Source organism: Martes martes (genome assembly GCF_963455335.1).
Source record: "Martes martes genome assembly, chromosome: 5".
In the NCBI taxonomy this organism is placed as follows: Eukaryota; Metazoa; Chordata; class Mammalia; order Carnivora; family Mustelidae; genus Martes; species Martes martes.
Window position 1 is genome coordinate 35,105,056 of NC_137892.1, and position 18,436 is coordinate 35,123,491.

Sequence of the window (18,436 nt, forward strand, 5' to 3'; positions counted from 1 at the left end):
GCCTATATTTTTCCCTTTCTATTCATTTGGAATTAATTTTTTAAAAGTAATTTATCTTACAGTATGTCTGACTCAAATATGTATTTCTAATCTCTATTTCTGGAATATGTGATGTTTTATGAATGGTGGGTTTCTTTTTGTCTTCTTTTGAAAACTTTGTCTTAGTGTAATTAAACATCTTATCTTCATAATTTTGTATGACTCACAATAAATACTTGTCAAACATAATAGCAACCATAAATGTGCAACATTTGTTACCATATTTATCAAATTAAATCTTTTGAATATCCCTATTTCTTTATTATTGTTGTTTGGTGCTTATGTGTGCTTTATCTCCTTCATTAATAATTGTTTGTAATTGTTTTCCCGAGTTCCTTTTAAGGTAGGAACATCTGATGTGAATCCAATATGATGTTGTTCACTGTTAAAATTAAACTCCTGGGGCACCTGGGTGGCTCAGTGGGTTAAAGCCTCTGCCTTCGGCTCAGGTCATGGTCTCAGGGTCCTGGGATCGAGCCCCGCATCGGGCACTCTGCTCAGCAGGGATCCTGCTTCCCCCTGCCTCTCTGCCTACTTGTGATCTTTGTCTGTCAAATAAATAAATCTTTAAAAAAAATTAAACTCCTGAATATATTAGTCCTGTTTGGGAAAAACTTATATTGTATATTAAAATTAGGGTCACTCTAAGTGACATCACTATATATATAATGCAGTATAGCTACTGACTTAAAAATACATTTACCTTATATTCCAATGGATGTAGATTATTAGAAGCAGACCTTGCTATAACCGATAGCAATAGATAATAATGTTTTATGTTTATAATCCATTTTGTACTAGATATTTTCCCATTGGACTTCCAGATCCATTGTCTGTCCTTTTCCACTCTGCCTTATACCTTCTCTGGCTTCTAGTTTGGCTTAGCTAATGGGAAGTGCAGGCAGGTGATTGGAGTGAAGGGCAGAAGGGTGATATCGAAATTCCTGTTTCTAGTCTCCCTCTTAGCAGGCAGCCTCAGATGGGCTGTACGTCTAGACCAAAGGCCAAAGTTTGTTTGTTTGGTTTGTTTGTTTGTTTGTTTGTTTTTAAATCAAATACCACTTTCCTACAGCTATTCTTCCTGGCTCCTCCTTTCCCTCAGTTCCAAGAGTGGTGGCTTCACCGCCTTCTTCCAGACTCGAGAATGGCACCATCTCAGATATTATTTCATTGTATTTTTTTTTGTTTGTTTGAATAACTCTGCCCATCTCTTTGGAGTCCCTTTATTTAGTTACTCCATTTGAGTGTGTTTTCTGCTTCCTGTTAGAACCTTAATTAATCAGTTTTAACAATTACCTCGCTTAAAAACTAAGTGCAAAAATAATTCAATGTAAATCTGACTACGTATTTCAGTACTTCATTTTGCTATTTAAATACTGTACTAAACAGAAATAGTGTCTTCTAGTTTTGGTCTTATACTCATAAAATGTATTCAGACATATTTCAAAAGGAAAATAAAACTGGATATGAGGACAAGCTGAGAAAGCATAATCTAACTGGTAAAAAGACAGAAGACAAAAAAAATTTACAAGTAATTTTAGAAAGAAGGAAACATAGTAATCTAATAATGATCACAAGCCCCTACATAAAGCTTCTTATATACCAAGCTCAATCTACATATATTGATCTATTTCTTACAGCAACTCTGTAGGGAGGTACTATTCCCATTATACAAGTGGGGAAACTGAGGCACAAGCAATTAAGTAAATCAATTTGATTGTATCCTCTTTACTATGCCATATTGTTCTTCCAATGGTTCTGCTGATACAATAGCTAAAGTATAGTAAAGGCTATATTATATGAAAGGATAAATTTTTAATAGTAACATAATAGAAAGAATGTGGGTTTTCAATTCAAAGTTGGGTTTGACTCCTGGGTCTGACATTTTACATTTAAATTCTTCCTTACTCTAATTTCTTTCCTAAGTCTCATTTACCTTCTTGCCACCCTTTTCCCCACAAATCATGAATTTGCTTGTAATGTATTCTTTAGTACTGTAAGTGCATTTGTACTCTAACATAAAATTTAATATTTTTCTTTAGGTTTATGGTCTGTGAGTATGTCTGTTAACAAGTCACCCATGATTAATAAATTAGGAGTGATATCTTCTTCTTATCATGAAAAATTCTTGAAGTCTAAAATTCAAAATCTAAGGAAAAGAAGGAAAAATAAATCAACGTAAGTTTGAAAGAATTTTTGTGTTAATAAACTTGCAGATCTATGTGCGTTATAGAATTTAGAAAGCACGGAATATTATGAACAATTTCTTTAAAGTCATATATAGCTCTAAAATATGTATTTCTATGTATTTACTATTTTTAAATAAATAGATTCATAATTTTTAATGATCATATATTTCTGAAATTTTGAATTCTACACTTTCTGTTTAAAATAAACATTGTCTGGGGCACCTGGGTGGCTCAGTGGGTTAAAACCTCTGCCTTCGGCTCAGGTCATGGTCTCAGGGTCCTGGGATCGAGCCCCACATCGGGCTCTCTGCTCGGCGGGGAGCCTGCTTCCTCCTCTCTCTCTCTGCCTGCCTCTCTGACTACTTGTGATCTGTCTGTCAAATAAATGAATAAAAATCTTAAAAAAAAGATAAAAAAAATAAAATAAACATTGTCCTATAATTATATATGTCTATTAAGCTGTCATAATAGTCTGTGAAATGCATAAGAGAAAGTATTTAATAACTACCTTCTTATGAAGCACTTTAGTTATTTCTGTGTCCTTTGCTATTTCGAATTAAGCCAAAATAGAATGTCATTCTGCATTTCAAATTATTTTCTTGGGATAAAGTTTCTAAAATGAAGTAATCAGATCAAAGCTTGTTGATAACTTAAAAATTGTGATTTTAAGAAATTTTTAAAAACTTAAAAATGAAAAGAATTATAGACTATGTAAGAAAACTTGCATAGTGACTTTTGGTTACATTTGTTTCAAATATTTTTCTTAATAAAAACTAGATCAACAGATAAAAGTGAAGCTCTTTGACCACCTGCCCTCCCAACTAAAATAATTGTGGTATATATCATTTCACTTCATTTTTCTATTTTAATATGAATGAATATAAAATTGCATTTACCATGTAAATATAAATATAATTATACCTAACTCATTTATCTGTGATTTGATTTTTTAAAAGTCAGTGTTATGTTCAATCCATACCAGTAATTATGTTTTATTATTGATAATTATTTCTTTATTCATTTTAGTGGCTGTGTAGTGTTACATATAATGCATATTTCTTATTTTATTTATTTTCCAGTTTTTTGCCAATGAATCAGTGCTATAGTAAAAATCATTATTTATTTCTCTTTGTATATCTGGGTAAGTGCTGCTTTGGAGTGGGATTTTTTTTATTCCTCACTTTTTGAATTTTCCTTAATGCTCTTGCTGTCTAGAGTATCTCAATCAATCTACATTGTCTCCAACAGTATATGAAAGTATCACCTCCTGCATCTTTGCCATCGCCTGATATTGTCAGACTTCTTCTATTTGTCATTGTAATAGGCCACAAGTGGGACTTGCCTGATAACTTTTTAAAATCTCTGATAACTAATGAGACTCAGCATCTTTTAATATTTGTTACCATTAGAATTACTTTTATCTGTTTATTTCCCAATTTATTTTTTAGGTGTTTTTTTCTTACTGATATTTGATATTCTTAAATATTTGTTATGAATTCTTTCAATCCTTGGCTTGTCTTTTAACTTTGTTTTTGTGATGCCTTTCATCATACAGAAGTCCTGGAAATTAATATAGTCATTATGATTTTAAGAGTAGTTATATACTTTACATTGCTGATTTTGTTCATTCACTCCATTAGCCCATTTTATTAACATACTGTGAACTATCCATTCATTCTTCTGTTGTTGGCCACTTCAATTATTTCCTGTTTTTGGTTATTATGAGCAATGTTTCCATGAACAATCTTGTATAAGCATCCTAGCACATATCCTAAGGTACATACCTGGGAATGGAATTGTTGGATCATGGGATATATGCCATTTAGTGAACAGAACTTATTCTCAGTCTTTTATGATTAGTGATTTTTGTATTTTGGTTAAGAAATCTGTCTCCACCTCAATATCATGTAGATACTCTTATACATTATTTTCTAAAAACCTTACTATTTTGCCTTTCACGGAATACCTGTAGAAACAATTCTTGTTAATGGTGTTACCTACAGGTCTAATTTTCCTTTTTTATTTAAATACCTAGTTGATTAACACCATGTTTTGAAAAGAACATCCTTTTTCAATATTTTGCTAGTACAACTATTGCATAAAGTATCCGCATATAATGGGTGTTTTTAGCTTCTCTATTCTGTTTCATTGGCCCATTTGTCTCTATACCAGTGCCACGCTACCTTGATTATCATCATTTTAATAATAGCAATAGTCAACATGACTGATTTTCCAAATATGTTCTTCTTCATTAATATAATTTTTAGAGTCAGCTTGTCATATTTTTTTTAAAAACTTGGGATTGGTTATTGGATTTTTCTGAATCTATAGACAAGTTTGAGGATAATGGCATCTTTATTATAATAAGGATTCCAATTTATGAACAAGATATAACTTCCATTTATTTAGTTACTTGTGAAATTTTCTCAGTGAAGTTTTAATGTTTCTTTCTTAGGGGGACTGTGCATCTTTTAAGATGTTATGTTTTATTCCCCTGTATTTGGTATTTTGTATACAATTATATGTTTTACACATATATTTTTAAATAGATTTTTTTTATGTTTCCAGAAGAGAGAAATACAATCGATTTTTATACATTGATTTTACATGCAATTATATTGCTAAATTCTCTTACCGATTCTAAGCATGTTATCTCCATCTTTATTAAAAAAGAATAAACATTTCATGATTAAGTATAATTAGGGTCCTCAAACCTTATCTAGCAATTTAATTCTAATTTGTGGTTTTTAAATTTCCACTAGACTTCATTACTACATTAACTAATTTAGGTAGTTAATGTTCCTTTATATTTTATTTATTGTTAATCACTTCCCTTGCTTTGCCTTCCTTTTTGCTTCTTAGGCCTTGTCTTTCTTTTGCCAGGTATACAACCTCTAAAATTTTAGAATTTTTTGTTGAGAAAAATCTGATTTTGTTAGTCTGAATATACTTTTATTTTATTCTTATTCTTGAAGGAAATTTAAAACTGAATATAGAATTATCTTTGGTCTGTTATCACTTTTATTCCCTTTCTTTTCCCTCCTCAGCAGACTGATGTCATTCCACTCATAGTTTCCATTATTGCTGTTGAGAAGTTAGGTGACATTTTGATGCTATTTCTTTAATATTAATTTGTGTCCTCCTACCTTGGGTGCTTTCAAAAATTTCTTATTGTCTTGCATTTTCTGCAGTTTTACTATGAAGTGTCAGAATGTAATTTTAAAAAATTATTTGCATGGATCTCTCAAACCTTTTAAATCTGAGGACTGTGTGATGATTCCTAAAAAGTTATCAGATATTGTTTCTTCAGAAATTACATTGACAACTTATTTTCTCTCCTTCTGAGAGTTTTTACTAAATGTGTATTAGATCATCTCATTGTATTTTTGACTATTTTTGACCTTCCACTCTTTCATCTCCATTTTCTTTCTTTTTTTTTTTTTTGGTCTCTTTTTACTGTACTTTGAATAGTTTATTCTGGTATGTGACATTTTCCATGTGACTACGTCCCGTTACCCAATTTACCCATGAGTTTTAAATCGGCCTGGAGTGTAAATCTGCATTAAGATTGATCTCAGCAACACACACAAATACACACACATGTTTTTCCATTCTCTTTACTTTTCTGCTGAGCACCATAGCAGCCTTCTCTACAGCTCCCTGGGGTTGGGAAGAAGGGACTGGGATTAGTTCTGATTGCTTTTACCTTAGGCATTTAGTTAGGCAATGTGGAGGGAGTCCAAGTTTCCTGCACCTTGAAAATCCTGGCTTTTGCTTATTGCATGGTCACTTAGAAAACATACCTGGTCTTGTCTCCATTGCCCCTTGTACCAAGGGAAACCAGATTCTGTTTCTGGCACCAGCTGTTTGAGATAAAGCAGAGACCTGTCTTGAATGAAGGAACATAACCTTTATTTTTCTTCTTAGGTGTCACATGAATTGTCATATGCCTCATATTGTATTTGCTTCACGTATTCTTCCTTAAAACATGTGTTTTTGCAGGCCTAGTGTGGATTCCGTTAGAGACACAGTTAGGGCTCCCTGTAAATCCTTCAATGAGGTACTGAAGTCTATTCCAGACCAAAGAGAAAATCACAAATCTTACAATGGATTACTTGGTTCAGAGTATACTATTTTGTTGCGATTTTCTTCTTAACTAAGTTTATTTTATTGTGTGTAGTCTGTTGCTTTTTCTACTTCATCTCAGAGGTGGAGAAGACTAAAAGATTTTGAAGACTTACATCAAATACATACATTTATTTTAGTTGACTGGAAAGAATAAAAGGGAATGTAAGTCTTACATTAGGAAGATTTAGTCAAGCTATTAGATTATTTTACATCTTTCTCACAAAAGCTGCTCTTTTTTTTTATATTTGGGAGGCTCTAGTCTTCAAAGTTTCCTAAAATGTTAATAAACCTGAAATTTTTCTTTTTTATTAATGTTTTTGACACTTTTATAGTTAGAAAATGTGCTCTGCAAATACATGCTCTAAATATTTTAAAATGCTCTATATGTACATATCTATATAATGTTACTGATTTTGATAAACATACATTTATAATACAATATAGCATTGTAGTATGGGCTATAAATGTATGTTGTCAGCAGCAAGAAGAAACTTTTCTAGACTTACATTTATATTCTGGTCATTTGTTTATTTTATCTATAGTATGTTTTTCATTTATCTGAATTATTATAAGCCTTTAGTGAAATTCTAAATGGTTAAGACCTTGTAATCAGGTCTGTTAATTTTAGCCTGAGACATCTATATTGTCATGTTTGGGGATGGCTACAGATGATTTATCCAAAAATATGGTAACTTAGGATCTGGATGGCCATAAAGAGCATGAACACATGCAATTAAATGTAGCTTCTTTTAGAATGTATTACCCCAAATGAGAGATCAGTAGTTACTGATGAGAATATCTGTACAAAGTATGTAGAGTCTTACAAAATCATAGAAATCATAGTCTTCTTATACCGGGGCTTATACCACTGTCTTAGCCCAAGTCTCTAGAAAGCAGAATATGAGAAGAGGATTAAAATTCTAATAATTTATTTGGGATGAAATAAATGCAAATTCAGTGCACTAAAGATTAAAAAAAAAAAAAGGAAAATGAAGCAGGAAACCTTGATGCATTACTACCTGGAGCACTAAATCACAACTTGGCAAAATGAAATATAGCAGACAGGTCCATACTTGGTATAATGGGACTCATTAAGGCATGGTTTCAGGAAGAAGCCACATCTCATGGAATGGAGAAATGAGAAGGGTTATTCATCTCATCTGTTGCTTTTTGTCTAGCATTTTCCTTGGTCAGGATTCATTACATAGGTGCTAACTCATCCATACTTCCGGTTTGTGTCATCCAGCACACGGCTACTCCAAATGTAGAAGAGGAGGGACAGCTCACTCTTTGGGCCATGAAGATCACGCAGGCAAGAATCAAGTGAATCTGAAACTGTACAGTATTTATGGCCAATGCAGGCACTAATCATGAAGACCTTACAGCTTTGTATTTTGCAGAATGTTTTCAGATAACAGATTTTTGTTATCCCTAAACTCAACTCAGTATTAGTAATTCACTAGTGAAATTACTCTTTTTTTAAAGATTTATTTATTTGAGAGAGGGAGAGTGAGAGAGAACACAAGTGGAGGGAGGGGTAGAGGGAGAGCGAGAAAGAATCTGAAGCAAACTCTGCACTGAGCATGGAGCCCCATACAGGGCTTGATCTCATGACTGTGAGATCATGACCTAGCCGAAATTGGTCACTTAACCAACTGAGCCACCCGGGCACCCTGTGAAACCTACTCTTGAAGATTTCCACAGACTTTCTAAACATTAACTCCAATGATCTCTTTGTCCTTAGTTTTGATATCCCTGCAGATGTGTATTTTTGGTCATGCTCTTTATCTTCATCTGTTCTTTGGTATCTCAGTCTAGAATTGCTTGTTTGCATGGAACAGGCACATTTTACTTACCTTTACTAGCTGAAACATTGGCATACAGGTACACCTAACTGCAAGAAAGAATCTTTTCATAAGAAAAAGGAGAATAAACACTGATGTAGGCAGCTATGAATCTCTGCCATAGACCACTCTTCAATGCCGTTTATGTTTGTTCTCAACCCAGAATTTCCGTCTTCCCTTCCCATCTTGATTTTAAGGATTCTGTCTATGCTGGGTTAAAATTCTTATTTTTTCTCTTTGGTCCTATTTGTATTAGTTAGAATAAATTTGAAACAACTATAGAAAGAAACCTCTAATTTCAGTGGCTTATATCAGATAGAAATGTATTATCTGACATAAAAAGCCAGTGGATCAAGGCTGACAGGACAGCTCTGCTTTTGGGGTCAGTGAGAAACTCAGGACCCTCATTATCTCATAGGGTGTTGTACTCATCTCCCTAATCAAAGCTGATTCAGCACTGTATCTTTGTTCCAGTTCACAGGAAGGAGAAAAAAGCATCATTCTAGAGAAAATGGTATGTCTTTAAGTTAGAGGTGACCTGAAATTTGCATATATTACATTTGCTCATATCCCACTGGCTTGGCCATGTGCCCATATCTAGCAGCCAGAAAGACTGGGAAATATAGAGTAGCTAGGTGATCATATACCAAAGAAAAGGCAGAGAAAGAATTTTGAAAGGACAGTCGCTGTTCTGTCACATGCCAGTTCTTCACTATTCAAGTATAGCTCAAGTGCCATTTCTGCAAAGAAGCTTTTTTTGAGCCTTTAACCAAAAACAGTATTGCTGATAACTAACAGTCATTCAGCACTTGATATGTATCAGGAACTAGACTTTGTGTTCTGATTTGATACTTTCCAGAATTCTTCAAGATTTTCTCCTCATTTCCACATATGCAAATGATAGTTCACACAGATTAAGTGATTAAGCAAAGATTATATGACTAGGAATCATTGGAATCATGATTTCTACTTCTAAATCCTACAGGATTTCTTTTTTTTTTTGTTGCATCTCATTTCCCTTCCAAATTGGGAACTTTCTGAGGTTGAATATGATTTCTCCTCTCGCCCTCATTGTATATAGCAAAATATCTTGTGTGTAAGAGACTTCTCTTAAATATTTACTAAACAAATGAGTTGTCAGCTAAAAAAAAAAAGTTCTGATAAATAGTTTAGGTAGGTTATTAAAATAAAGTATATTTTCTCTATATGTAAAATTAGAATGATGCTCTTTATTTACTACCTGTTCCGCAGGACTGCACTTATATACTTACAATACATTACATTTATTTTTGAAGAAAGTAGAATGTGTGAAGAAATTGGAATGTGGGAAGCCAAAGTATATTTTCTTTTCAAATGCCTACATTTACTCTTTAAAGTGTCTTTTTTGCTTCTTAGGTGTTATTTGTATATCATTATATGATAATTTGTGTAAAACCTCAATTTCTTTGTGATGGGCTAGACATGGTTCAAATAGCTATATTTAATTCCTACTAAATATTTACTGACATGAGCTATGGGACACCAATTAAGGGACTCAGTATCTATACAGAAAGCTGAAAGGCATTCACTTTCCATGTTTTCAAAGATTCCTTATCTTCTTGTAATTCCCATAGCACTTTGTACAAATGGGACGATTTATTTTGGACTCTTCATGAGCATCAAAGAAATGTCATCCCAGATGACTATCAAGAAAGAGTTTTCAGCCAGCCTACACTGTATCTATCTATCTCCATGGGCAAGAGTGAGATTGAGAACACGAAATCAAGAATGAAATTACTAATTTCAAAATGCCCAGTTCTAGCAAAGCTTGTGTATGCTAATACCTCAACTATTCCTCTGTTTTACTACAAGCTCCATGAGTGCAGGGCTTTTTATTTCATTCTTGTATCCCCACTTTAAAGTCTAATAGGAGACGGTCAATACCTCTGCTTATTCTGTGATCGTTAAGGCACCATTACTTTTACATACATCTGTCTCCTCAATAGGACTGTGAATTATGCAGGGGCAAAATCTGATTTTTATTCATGTATTTTTTTCCCTGTATCCCACAAAACAACTAACTCAGTAAATTCTGAATATAGTAAGTTTTTACAAAAATGTGTTTTATTCTTCTGGACCGCTCGTTCTGATAGCATGACTCTAACGGTTATTTGACCACACAAATAAACAACTCATTGATTTTACAACTTATTCACTGTTCCTCTGATATCACTTTTGATCCCATGCCCATCTTAAATCCTGTGGTTTATCATTATAATCACTCTACTCATTCTCTTGCATACACTGTCAACTTATTTTTCCTACTTCTGTTTGAAATACTTGTTTACTCTCTCTGTACTTTCCCCAGGGGTTCCTTTCTATTTGCAAGGCTTTAAATACCACATGTGTCTTTAATGACTCAATAATGACTCCAAAACTGATGTATCTAGACTGAACTTCTCCCCCTGAAATTCAAACTCATGTATCTGTCTATTCTATGTCTCTACTAGGATGGCTATGGTCATCTCAAACATAATATATCCAATACTGAGCTTATTCTCTACCTTCACCCCAAATCTACTTCTCCACCAATCTTACTCTTCTCAGAAAGTTGCAGTTCCAGCCTTCCAGTTACTCAGTTCTTTTCTTTCTTTCTTTTTTTTTTCCACTCATGCCTAATTTCTAATTCTTTGGGCAATCTTAATTGGAGCTAATGTCAAAACATACCCATTATCCAAACTCTTCTTTTTACTGACATTGCTATCTTCTTGATCTAAGCCACTGTTGCATCTCACCTAAGTATACATGTGCCTCCTTCCCTGTTACCTCCCACCTTTCCACACTCCAAATCTCAATAAACGTTGGGATGAGCCTATTAGAACCTAAGCTAAATCATGCCACTCCTCTTATCAAAATCCTGCAATAACTTCTCATCTCATCCAGAGTTAATCTGATACTTGTCACCTCTCTGACCTTGCCACATACATCTTTCCTCCCTTGCTCATTTTACTGCTGCCACAGTTGCATTTCGCTTGCATGAAGGGAATAAAAATTTAGCTTAAATTGAACCAACACTGTTATATGAAAGGAGATAAATCAGTCTTCAACATAATTGGAGCTGTGCTGGGTTTTACCTATGAAGAAGGCATATACCAACAAGACTTCCAGCAACCATGTCAGAAACTTTTCTTTCAGAAGCTACAAAATTCTTTTACATCATGAGAATTGTTTCTTAATCCAAGAGTATGATTAGATAAATCTAGGAGTCCTGTACACATATATATATGTTTTTATCTTACTGATTTCTCTGTATGTGTATGAAACATTTTTATTAAGGTAAAGTACTTTTTCAAAAGAAAATAGCTGTGCTTAGCCCCTAGAAATTGATTAATTAAAATTTGAGAACTATTAGCTATAACTATTGATTTGTTTTTTGGTTTAGTCCATCATTTTCAATCACAAAAGAATTCATCTTGAGATTCAACCAAGCAAGAAATCCAAAAGAGAAGGAAGAATTGTTGGACCTAGCTAGAAAAACCATTCTCAGATGTAAGGTAATAGTACACTATTTGATTATTTAATATATGGACTTTCTAGTTCTATCTAGTTCTAGTTGGTGGGTGGTTATTTAATATATGGACTTTCTAGTTCTTTCTGTTCTAGTTGGTGGGTGGTTACATGTTCTAAAATATCAAAAGTAAAAATAAGAAATAACTTTTAAAATCATTAAGTACCATTAAAGATATTAACGCAAAGTAAAATTAAACCTGATAACCAGATAATTCAATGTCAAAGGGCTTTTTAGGTGAAGATTCTCCACAAATTATTGAAGAATATAGTTAGCTGTTGACACTAGTCCAGGAGCTCACCACAAAATATGAAAGGCTGGCAAATAAATTTTTGATTATGATAATTCCACTTTTTCCTTAAAAAAAAAAAGAAGGTTGACTGAGATATCATGTGTCCCAAAGAAGAAAGGAAGCTTCCCTAAACCTTCACAATACATGCACGATGTACTCTGTTCTCTCTCTCTAACTATTCACCGAACTTACAGAAAAAACATTCTTTAAGAGTATGCATTAGCTTCCAAATTTTCAAACACATATCAAAACAGAACACGAAGTGAAATAAGTCCTTGTTTTGCTCTTGCATTAGATCCAGTTTGTGTTAAGCATAGAAATAATATACATATTACCAAATATACATATACCATATACATATATATTTTGGTATATGTATATATACATATGGTACATATCTACCATATTACCAATATACATAATATAAAAAATTAATAAAATAAAAGTTGCACAGAACTGGAGCATATATTAAGCCATCTTTTTTGTTGTGGTGGTGGTGATTTCCCAGCATTCCACTTCACTGTTGCTCACATATGTTACAATTTTGAAAAAAATTTGATTAGAAAAAGAATATTCTTCTGGCAAGTATGCATGCTGAGAGGTGCTAGCAGATACATTCATCAGTGAGCTTCTGTCCAATTGTCCAACTGCTCCCTGGGGAAGCTCCAGGAGTGGGCCCATTAAGGGAAGAGTAGCAATCTTGGTATCTGTCTCAGGTTCATTAATTTCAGTCCATTCACAGAGAAGTAGCCAGAGTTTTCCAGCAAATTGGCATGAAGCTAATTTCTGTTGAATCGCATTCAATATACTTTTCCTTCTAGAATCAGAGATGCATTTTCTGGGTGGGATAATGAGGTAGAAGTAATCCCTTGAGAGTAAAGAATGAGAATTATTTTTAGCAAATAACTAATGATATAACTCAGAATATTAACAAACATTCTTTACATTTTAGCACAGTACAATTTACATAAAATGTCAAAAAATAAAATCAATATAAACAAAAATACAAAGTTTTTTATAAACTAGCTATAGAGTATAGCCTCATAGAGTGACTTTCAGAATATAACTAAGGGATAATCAAAATAAGTAAACTAGTAAATAAATTTGTAAGAAGCTATACATTTTGGTTTTCCTTTTCATGCTTACTCATAACAGAGAAAATTGGGTCTGAAAACCTTAGGCTCTGGGAAGCATGTGCATCTTCCTACTGCATGGACGGAAGTAATATATCTAGCTCAGTGCAAAGGAGAAATCCAAGATGGTATGTACTCTTACTAAGCTCTTCTTAGTTACCCTGAATGTTTTCTAGATTAGCAGAAAAGGCATAACTTGTGACCTTTAATATTAAGAAATTGTGCAGGAGCCAAGGAAAATTCGCCTTTCCCTATTGAAATATCTGGTAATGTTTCACTATGAGAGCTCCTTTTGTAATTTTGGATTTATGAATTTGACTGCTCAACTTTTTAATTACAAAATTGTTTTAAAAACTTTCGTTCAGCACAGTCTTCGTTGCTTTTTTCTAAAATTAGTAACTAATTAAACAGTAATATAAAATGTCATTGAAGTGATTTTCAATTACAATAGGCACCATACTTTAGAGAAGCTTGTTTTGGCATTTTATAATTCTTACTCATAAAACGTTAACCAAATGGTCCTTTGTTTTTCACTTATTTTAAGCAGCCATTTTACTCATTACGTTTTCATTTATCACTTCTCATTTATATGTCTCCTTCCAAACCATCCTCCAACCAATCTAAAGAAGAAATTAAAAAACATTGCTTTTAAAGAGGTAACATTCCTTTTATCATTATCCTGAATTTTGTGTGTAAGCCTTTTAAAATGAGCTTTAGAATGTTAACCGTATGAAGTCAGAGAGTAGTTCTCCACGTAAACTGACTTTTGTAGGGCGAACTGGGAGGTTTCAACCAATAGGAAGAGTAAGAATAATTCTGTATTTAACTTGTCTTTATGGCATTGTCATCACAGTGCTATCCACAGCCTGACCTCTATTAAATGTTTAAAAGATATTGAAGTAAACACCCCTCGCTTATCAACAACCAGTAGCTACTTGTTTTTCTTTGCCCATTAAACCTTTTTGTCCAGGTGTCCTGCAGTCGTGTGATTCAGAAGAGGGCAGGCCCTTGCAGCCTGGGTGTAGTGTGGGTGGTGGGGTGGAGGGCTGGGCAGTGAGTCTTGGGTGATCTAAACTAATCATGGATATTCCCATTTGCTTGCCAGTGATGAGATTACGAGTGGTCACAGGAGCTGGTCCTAACCAGAAATATAAAAGCAGGTCTATTTCAAGTACTTTTTGTTGAATTGCTTTTGAAAAAGATAGACCTGGGAAGAAAGCACCTCTTCCCTCCCTATGCCTTTTGATGTGTCTCTAAATGGCTTAACAAACAAAGATGCCTGGAGCTTGTGTGGTCATCCCTGTTATCATGTACGTCAGAAGAACTAGAAAATGAAAGAAAAATGCTTACAGAGGGCAGGTATATGAGCCAGCCCTACAGTCTTTCCATCTACGATCTTGTGAAATAATAAACATACTTATTTTGAAGACGTTTCTTTGCATTTCCTGTTACACACAGCCAAAAGCTTTTTCATTCTTCAAGATATTGAACTCCAAATAAAAACCCTAAATATGAATTCTTAGTACCAGCTCCACAACTGAAAAACCTCCACATCTGTGTCTTGCAAATCTTTTGTCTGCTCCTCATTCTATAGTTCACTCTCCATGCAGCAGTGATCATACTAAACCTTAAATCATTTCTGGTGCCTTCTGATTACGCTTTAAAGAGGCCCTGACTACAAGGCTCTGTATGATCTTATTCCTGGCTGCCTTCCCTTCTTATTCATTACGATTCATTATGCTCCAGCCATACTGATCTCTTTTCTATTCCTTGGATGTGTCAGGGCTTTTCCTTCCTCAGGTCCCTGCATTTGCTCTTCTTTTCAGATATTTACATGACAGCCCTTCAAAAGCCCTTCTTTGTAATAACTTGAGGTGTATTTTTCTCTAGGGCCTTAGCTCTGGGTTCTTTCTCTTTAATCTCTGAGGGGTCCTATTTCCTCTGTCTTGATTTTCTAGGTTTTCCACTCTTCTCTTTATAGCACTTATCTTTAGCACTATCTTTTATCAATCAGTTCTGCCTCATTTCCCCATTATTATTTGTATGGCCTCGTGATCTATTTTGTGTTGGCTGGAACAGCTGGCGCTCCTTGGGCATCTCTCTCTCTCTATCTCTAGCTCTGTAGTCTCTCCAATTTAGTGACTTCTGAGTTATTAGACTTCCTAAGTGGCAGCTAAGTTTTCCAAAGCTAGTATCTTGAGAAAGAGATCCAAGTGGCAGCTCTATTGCCTTTTCTGATCTAGCATTTTATTGGTTAAAGCAGTCACAAGACCTACTCATGTTCAAGGGGAAAGGGGTATAGATTTCACTTTTTTTTTTTTTTTTTTTAGATTTCACTTCTTAATGGAAGGGGGTGTCAAAGAATTTGTAAATATTTAACATTTGAATTTTTTAATATTTTAAAACCACAGTCTGGTTTTGGTGACAACAAATAGTTAATTGTAAGGCTTAATTGTAGCATGTAGACAAAAGTGAGATCTTCAAATTATGAAGTTTCTACCTTTTTAATATTTCAGAAGCTTTAAATATGCTTTATGCTTCCCTGGACCATGCTTCCTTTGATTATGATCATCTGCCTACCTTATTTTTTGTTGCGGAATCAGTTTTATATAGACTCTGTTGTGATGCGTTCCAAAAGACATACTTATATTCAGTTGAAATAAAGCTGATAAAGGTATGTTTTAAAATATTCTAAATATGTTTTAATTGCTACAAATACTACATGTAGTTACATGACAGTTGTTTTAGGATCTAAACAGACCATTTGGTTTTATTATGGAACATTCTCTTGTTTGGTAGTTTATTTTAATCTTCTTTAAATGTGGATAATACATTATTACTTGGTATCCAAATGGTGGTAGTTTGGGAAAATATAATTTCACCAACTATGTAAGAAAATAATATTTAATTAAAGTCAAGTTTATATGAATGTCTGCATGTGTAACTTTTCTCTTTTAAATATTTTTAAATGCCACTTTCCATTTAAAAATGTCAACAGATAATCTTAAATAGTTGCCCAGTTTGAGAAGATGAGTTGTTCTCTCAGTAATATGTGTCATTTAGAGCCATAAGATGGGAAACTATCTTCATGGGGTTCATGTTTTATAAGGTCTTGGATGACATATGGTTCTATTCCCTGTGATGATCATGGTTGCCAGTTGCAAAATTTATTATGAGTCAGAAAAATTTAGGTTAAGGAGTGGTTTTATTGCAAAGAAAATAAAGAAAAGCCAGAAGAAAAAAATTTGAGAATAATTATTTTTAGGATGTATGTATTTTAAGAATTACTTGCAAAAATTATTAAGTATTATTTGCAAGAAAAATTTCTTATTCATTTTTGACTATGAACTGTAGAAACCAACCATAAAAATATTCATGACAGCCAGGGCATTTTGGGAAGATACTATATTTTAATCCTTAGAAATCAAGCCTGGATACTCTCTGACATGTTTGGGGATAGAAGGCAAGATTCAGAGAGCACATAATAGAAGTTGAATGTGCATAGAACTGAGGCTTTGCATAGAAGGATGGGAGAAGAGAGGCAAGATGTTCCCATGATGACTTTTTCTTCTTTTTCCAGTTTCCTTGTTTTATATATCTCCTTTGGAGATATATAAAATATTATAAAATTATTATAGGGATTTAAAAAGATACCTATATATCTATATTAAAGATAAAAGAATGACAGGAGAAACATAAAGCAAGTCTGGCTTTTCTCCCCTTTTCTTCTCATTCCCTTTAGTGACCACTTTCCATTCATTGCCATTTATATTTATGCTACCAATAAATGACTATAAAATAAAGTCTTAGCCATTGCACAAAATAATTTATATATACTATGTCATTCATTTATTTATTTTTAAATATTTATTTATTTATTTTAAAGGGCGAGCACATGTGTGAGTGGAGGGGGAGGGGCAGATGGAGAGGTAATGAGGGAATTTCAAGCAGACTACCCACTGAACATGGAGCCCTATGTGGGCCTCAGTCCCACAACCCAGAGATCATGACCTGAGCTGAAACCAAGAGTCAGATGCTTTACCAATTGAGCTACCCAGGTGCCCCATCACTATGTCATTTATTTTTAAGAAGATTCCTATATCTTCTCACCTGACAGTTTAGACAATTTGCACAGGTTCACGTAATAGCTGTGAATACTTAGAACTTAACTTGCACAATGCCTTGCACAATGATCAGTGCTTTAGATGAACTAAACATATTAACTCATTTAATCCTTATAACAATACTAAAAGGTAAGTGCTATCATTGGCCATTATTTTACAGACTGTGACATACAGAGTCTAAGTTATTTTTTTTAAGATTTTATTTATTTATTTGACAGACAGATATCACAGGTAGGCAGAGAGGCAGGCAGAGAAAGAGAGAGAAGAGGAAGCAGTCTCCCTGCTAAGCAGAGAGCCCAATGTGGGGCTTGATCCCAGGACCCTGGGATCATGACCTGAGTCAAAGGCAGAGGCTTTAACCCACTGAGCCACCCAGGCGCCCTGAGAGTCTAAGTTATTATTCAAGGTCTCAGCAGAGAAGGTTTTGAAACCCAGTGGACTCTCAGCTATAATGCTATACATTTACTTTGGGTCTCAGATACTAATTTTAAAGTCTACTGCTTGTTGTTCTAGATAATATAAATTAGCTAGTGGAAATAAGCATGCTCTATAAGTACCTTTGATTTCAGACAAGAAGCCATTGCATTTATCCTTCTTGACTTTGTAGACTTTTTATTTTATATCTAACAGTCAATTGCAAACCTCCCTTTTGATCTTTTCTTTTTGATGGTATGCTATACCGACAGTATGCTATACCGAAAGGTATTGCTAGGGAAGCATCACCCACCTTCCTATGCACCATTTTTTGATAAATTTCAGCACTATGAAGAGCCAGAAATATTTGATTCGATAATATTATTTACTTTCACAATTGTGTGCCTCCTTTCCTCATTATTTACCTCTGAGTGTAGAATCATCTTAAGTATTAAAGTCTACTTAACTGAAGTGTAGAGAATAACATATAAGCAACAGTAGTTTAATATAGTTTTGATAGAAATATAAAGTGTTCTTCAAGCATCTATAAAAACCATGGAGCACTTAACCAACCATTAAAATATAACACATTATAAATATTATTCAGCATTTCTATTTCACTGTTAGATAATAGAGTCTGAAAAATTAAGAGAAGTAGTCATAGAAAGAGAAGGAAAGAAAGGTAGTAAGGAATAAAGGAAGGAAAGATGGGAGAGTGAAGAAAGA

The 18,436-nt window shown here is 33.8% G+C and overlaps 1 protein-coding gene across 1 annotated transcript in view; it reads left to right on the forward strand.

Annotated features, from left to right (window-relative positions):
* Positions 1 to 2,098: 2,098 nt before the first annotated feature.
* Positions 2,099 to 18,436, forward strand: part of TMEM232 (transmembrane protein 232) — a gene marked incomplete at both ends in the record, with an annotated part of 261,404 nt that continues 245,066 nt past the window's right edge. The window contains 4 exons of the mRNA XM_080804319.1: positions 2,099 to 2,217; positions 11,622 to 11,733; positions 13,195 to 13,300; positions 15,689 to 15,846. Coding sequence (XP_080660445.1) covers positions 2,099 to 2,217; positions 11,622 to 11,733; positions 13,195 to 13,300; positions 15,689 to 15,846 — 495 coding nt within the window. The remainder of the gene's footprint in view (positions 2,218 to 11,621; positions 11,734 to 13,194; positions 13,301 to 15,688; positions 15,847 to 18,436) is intronic.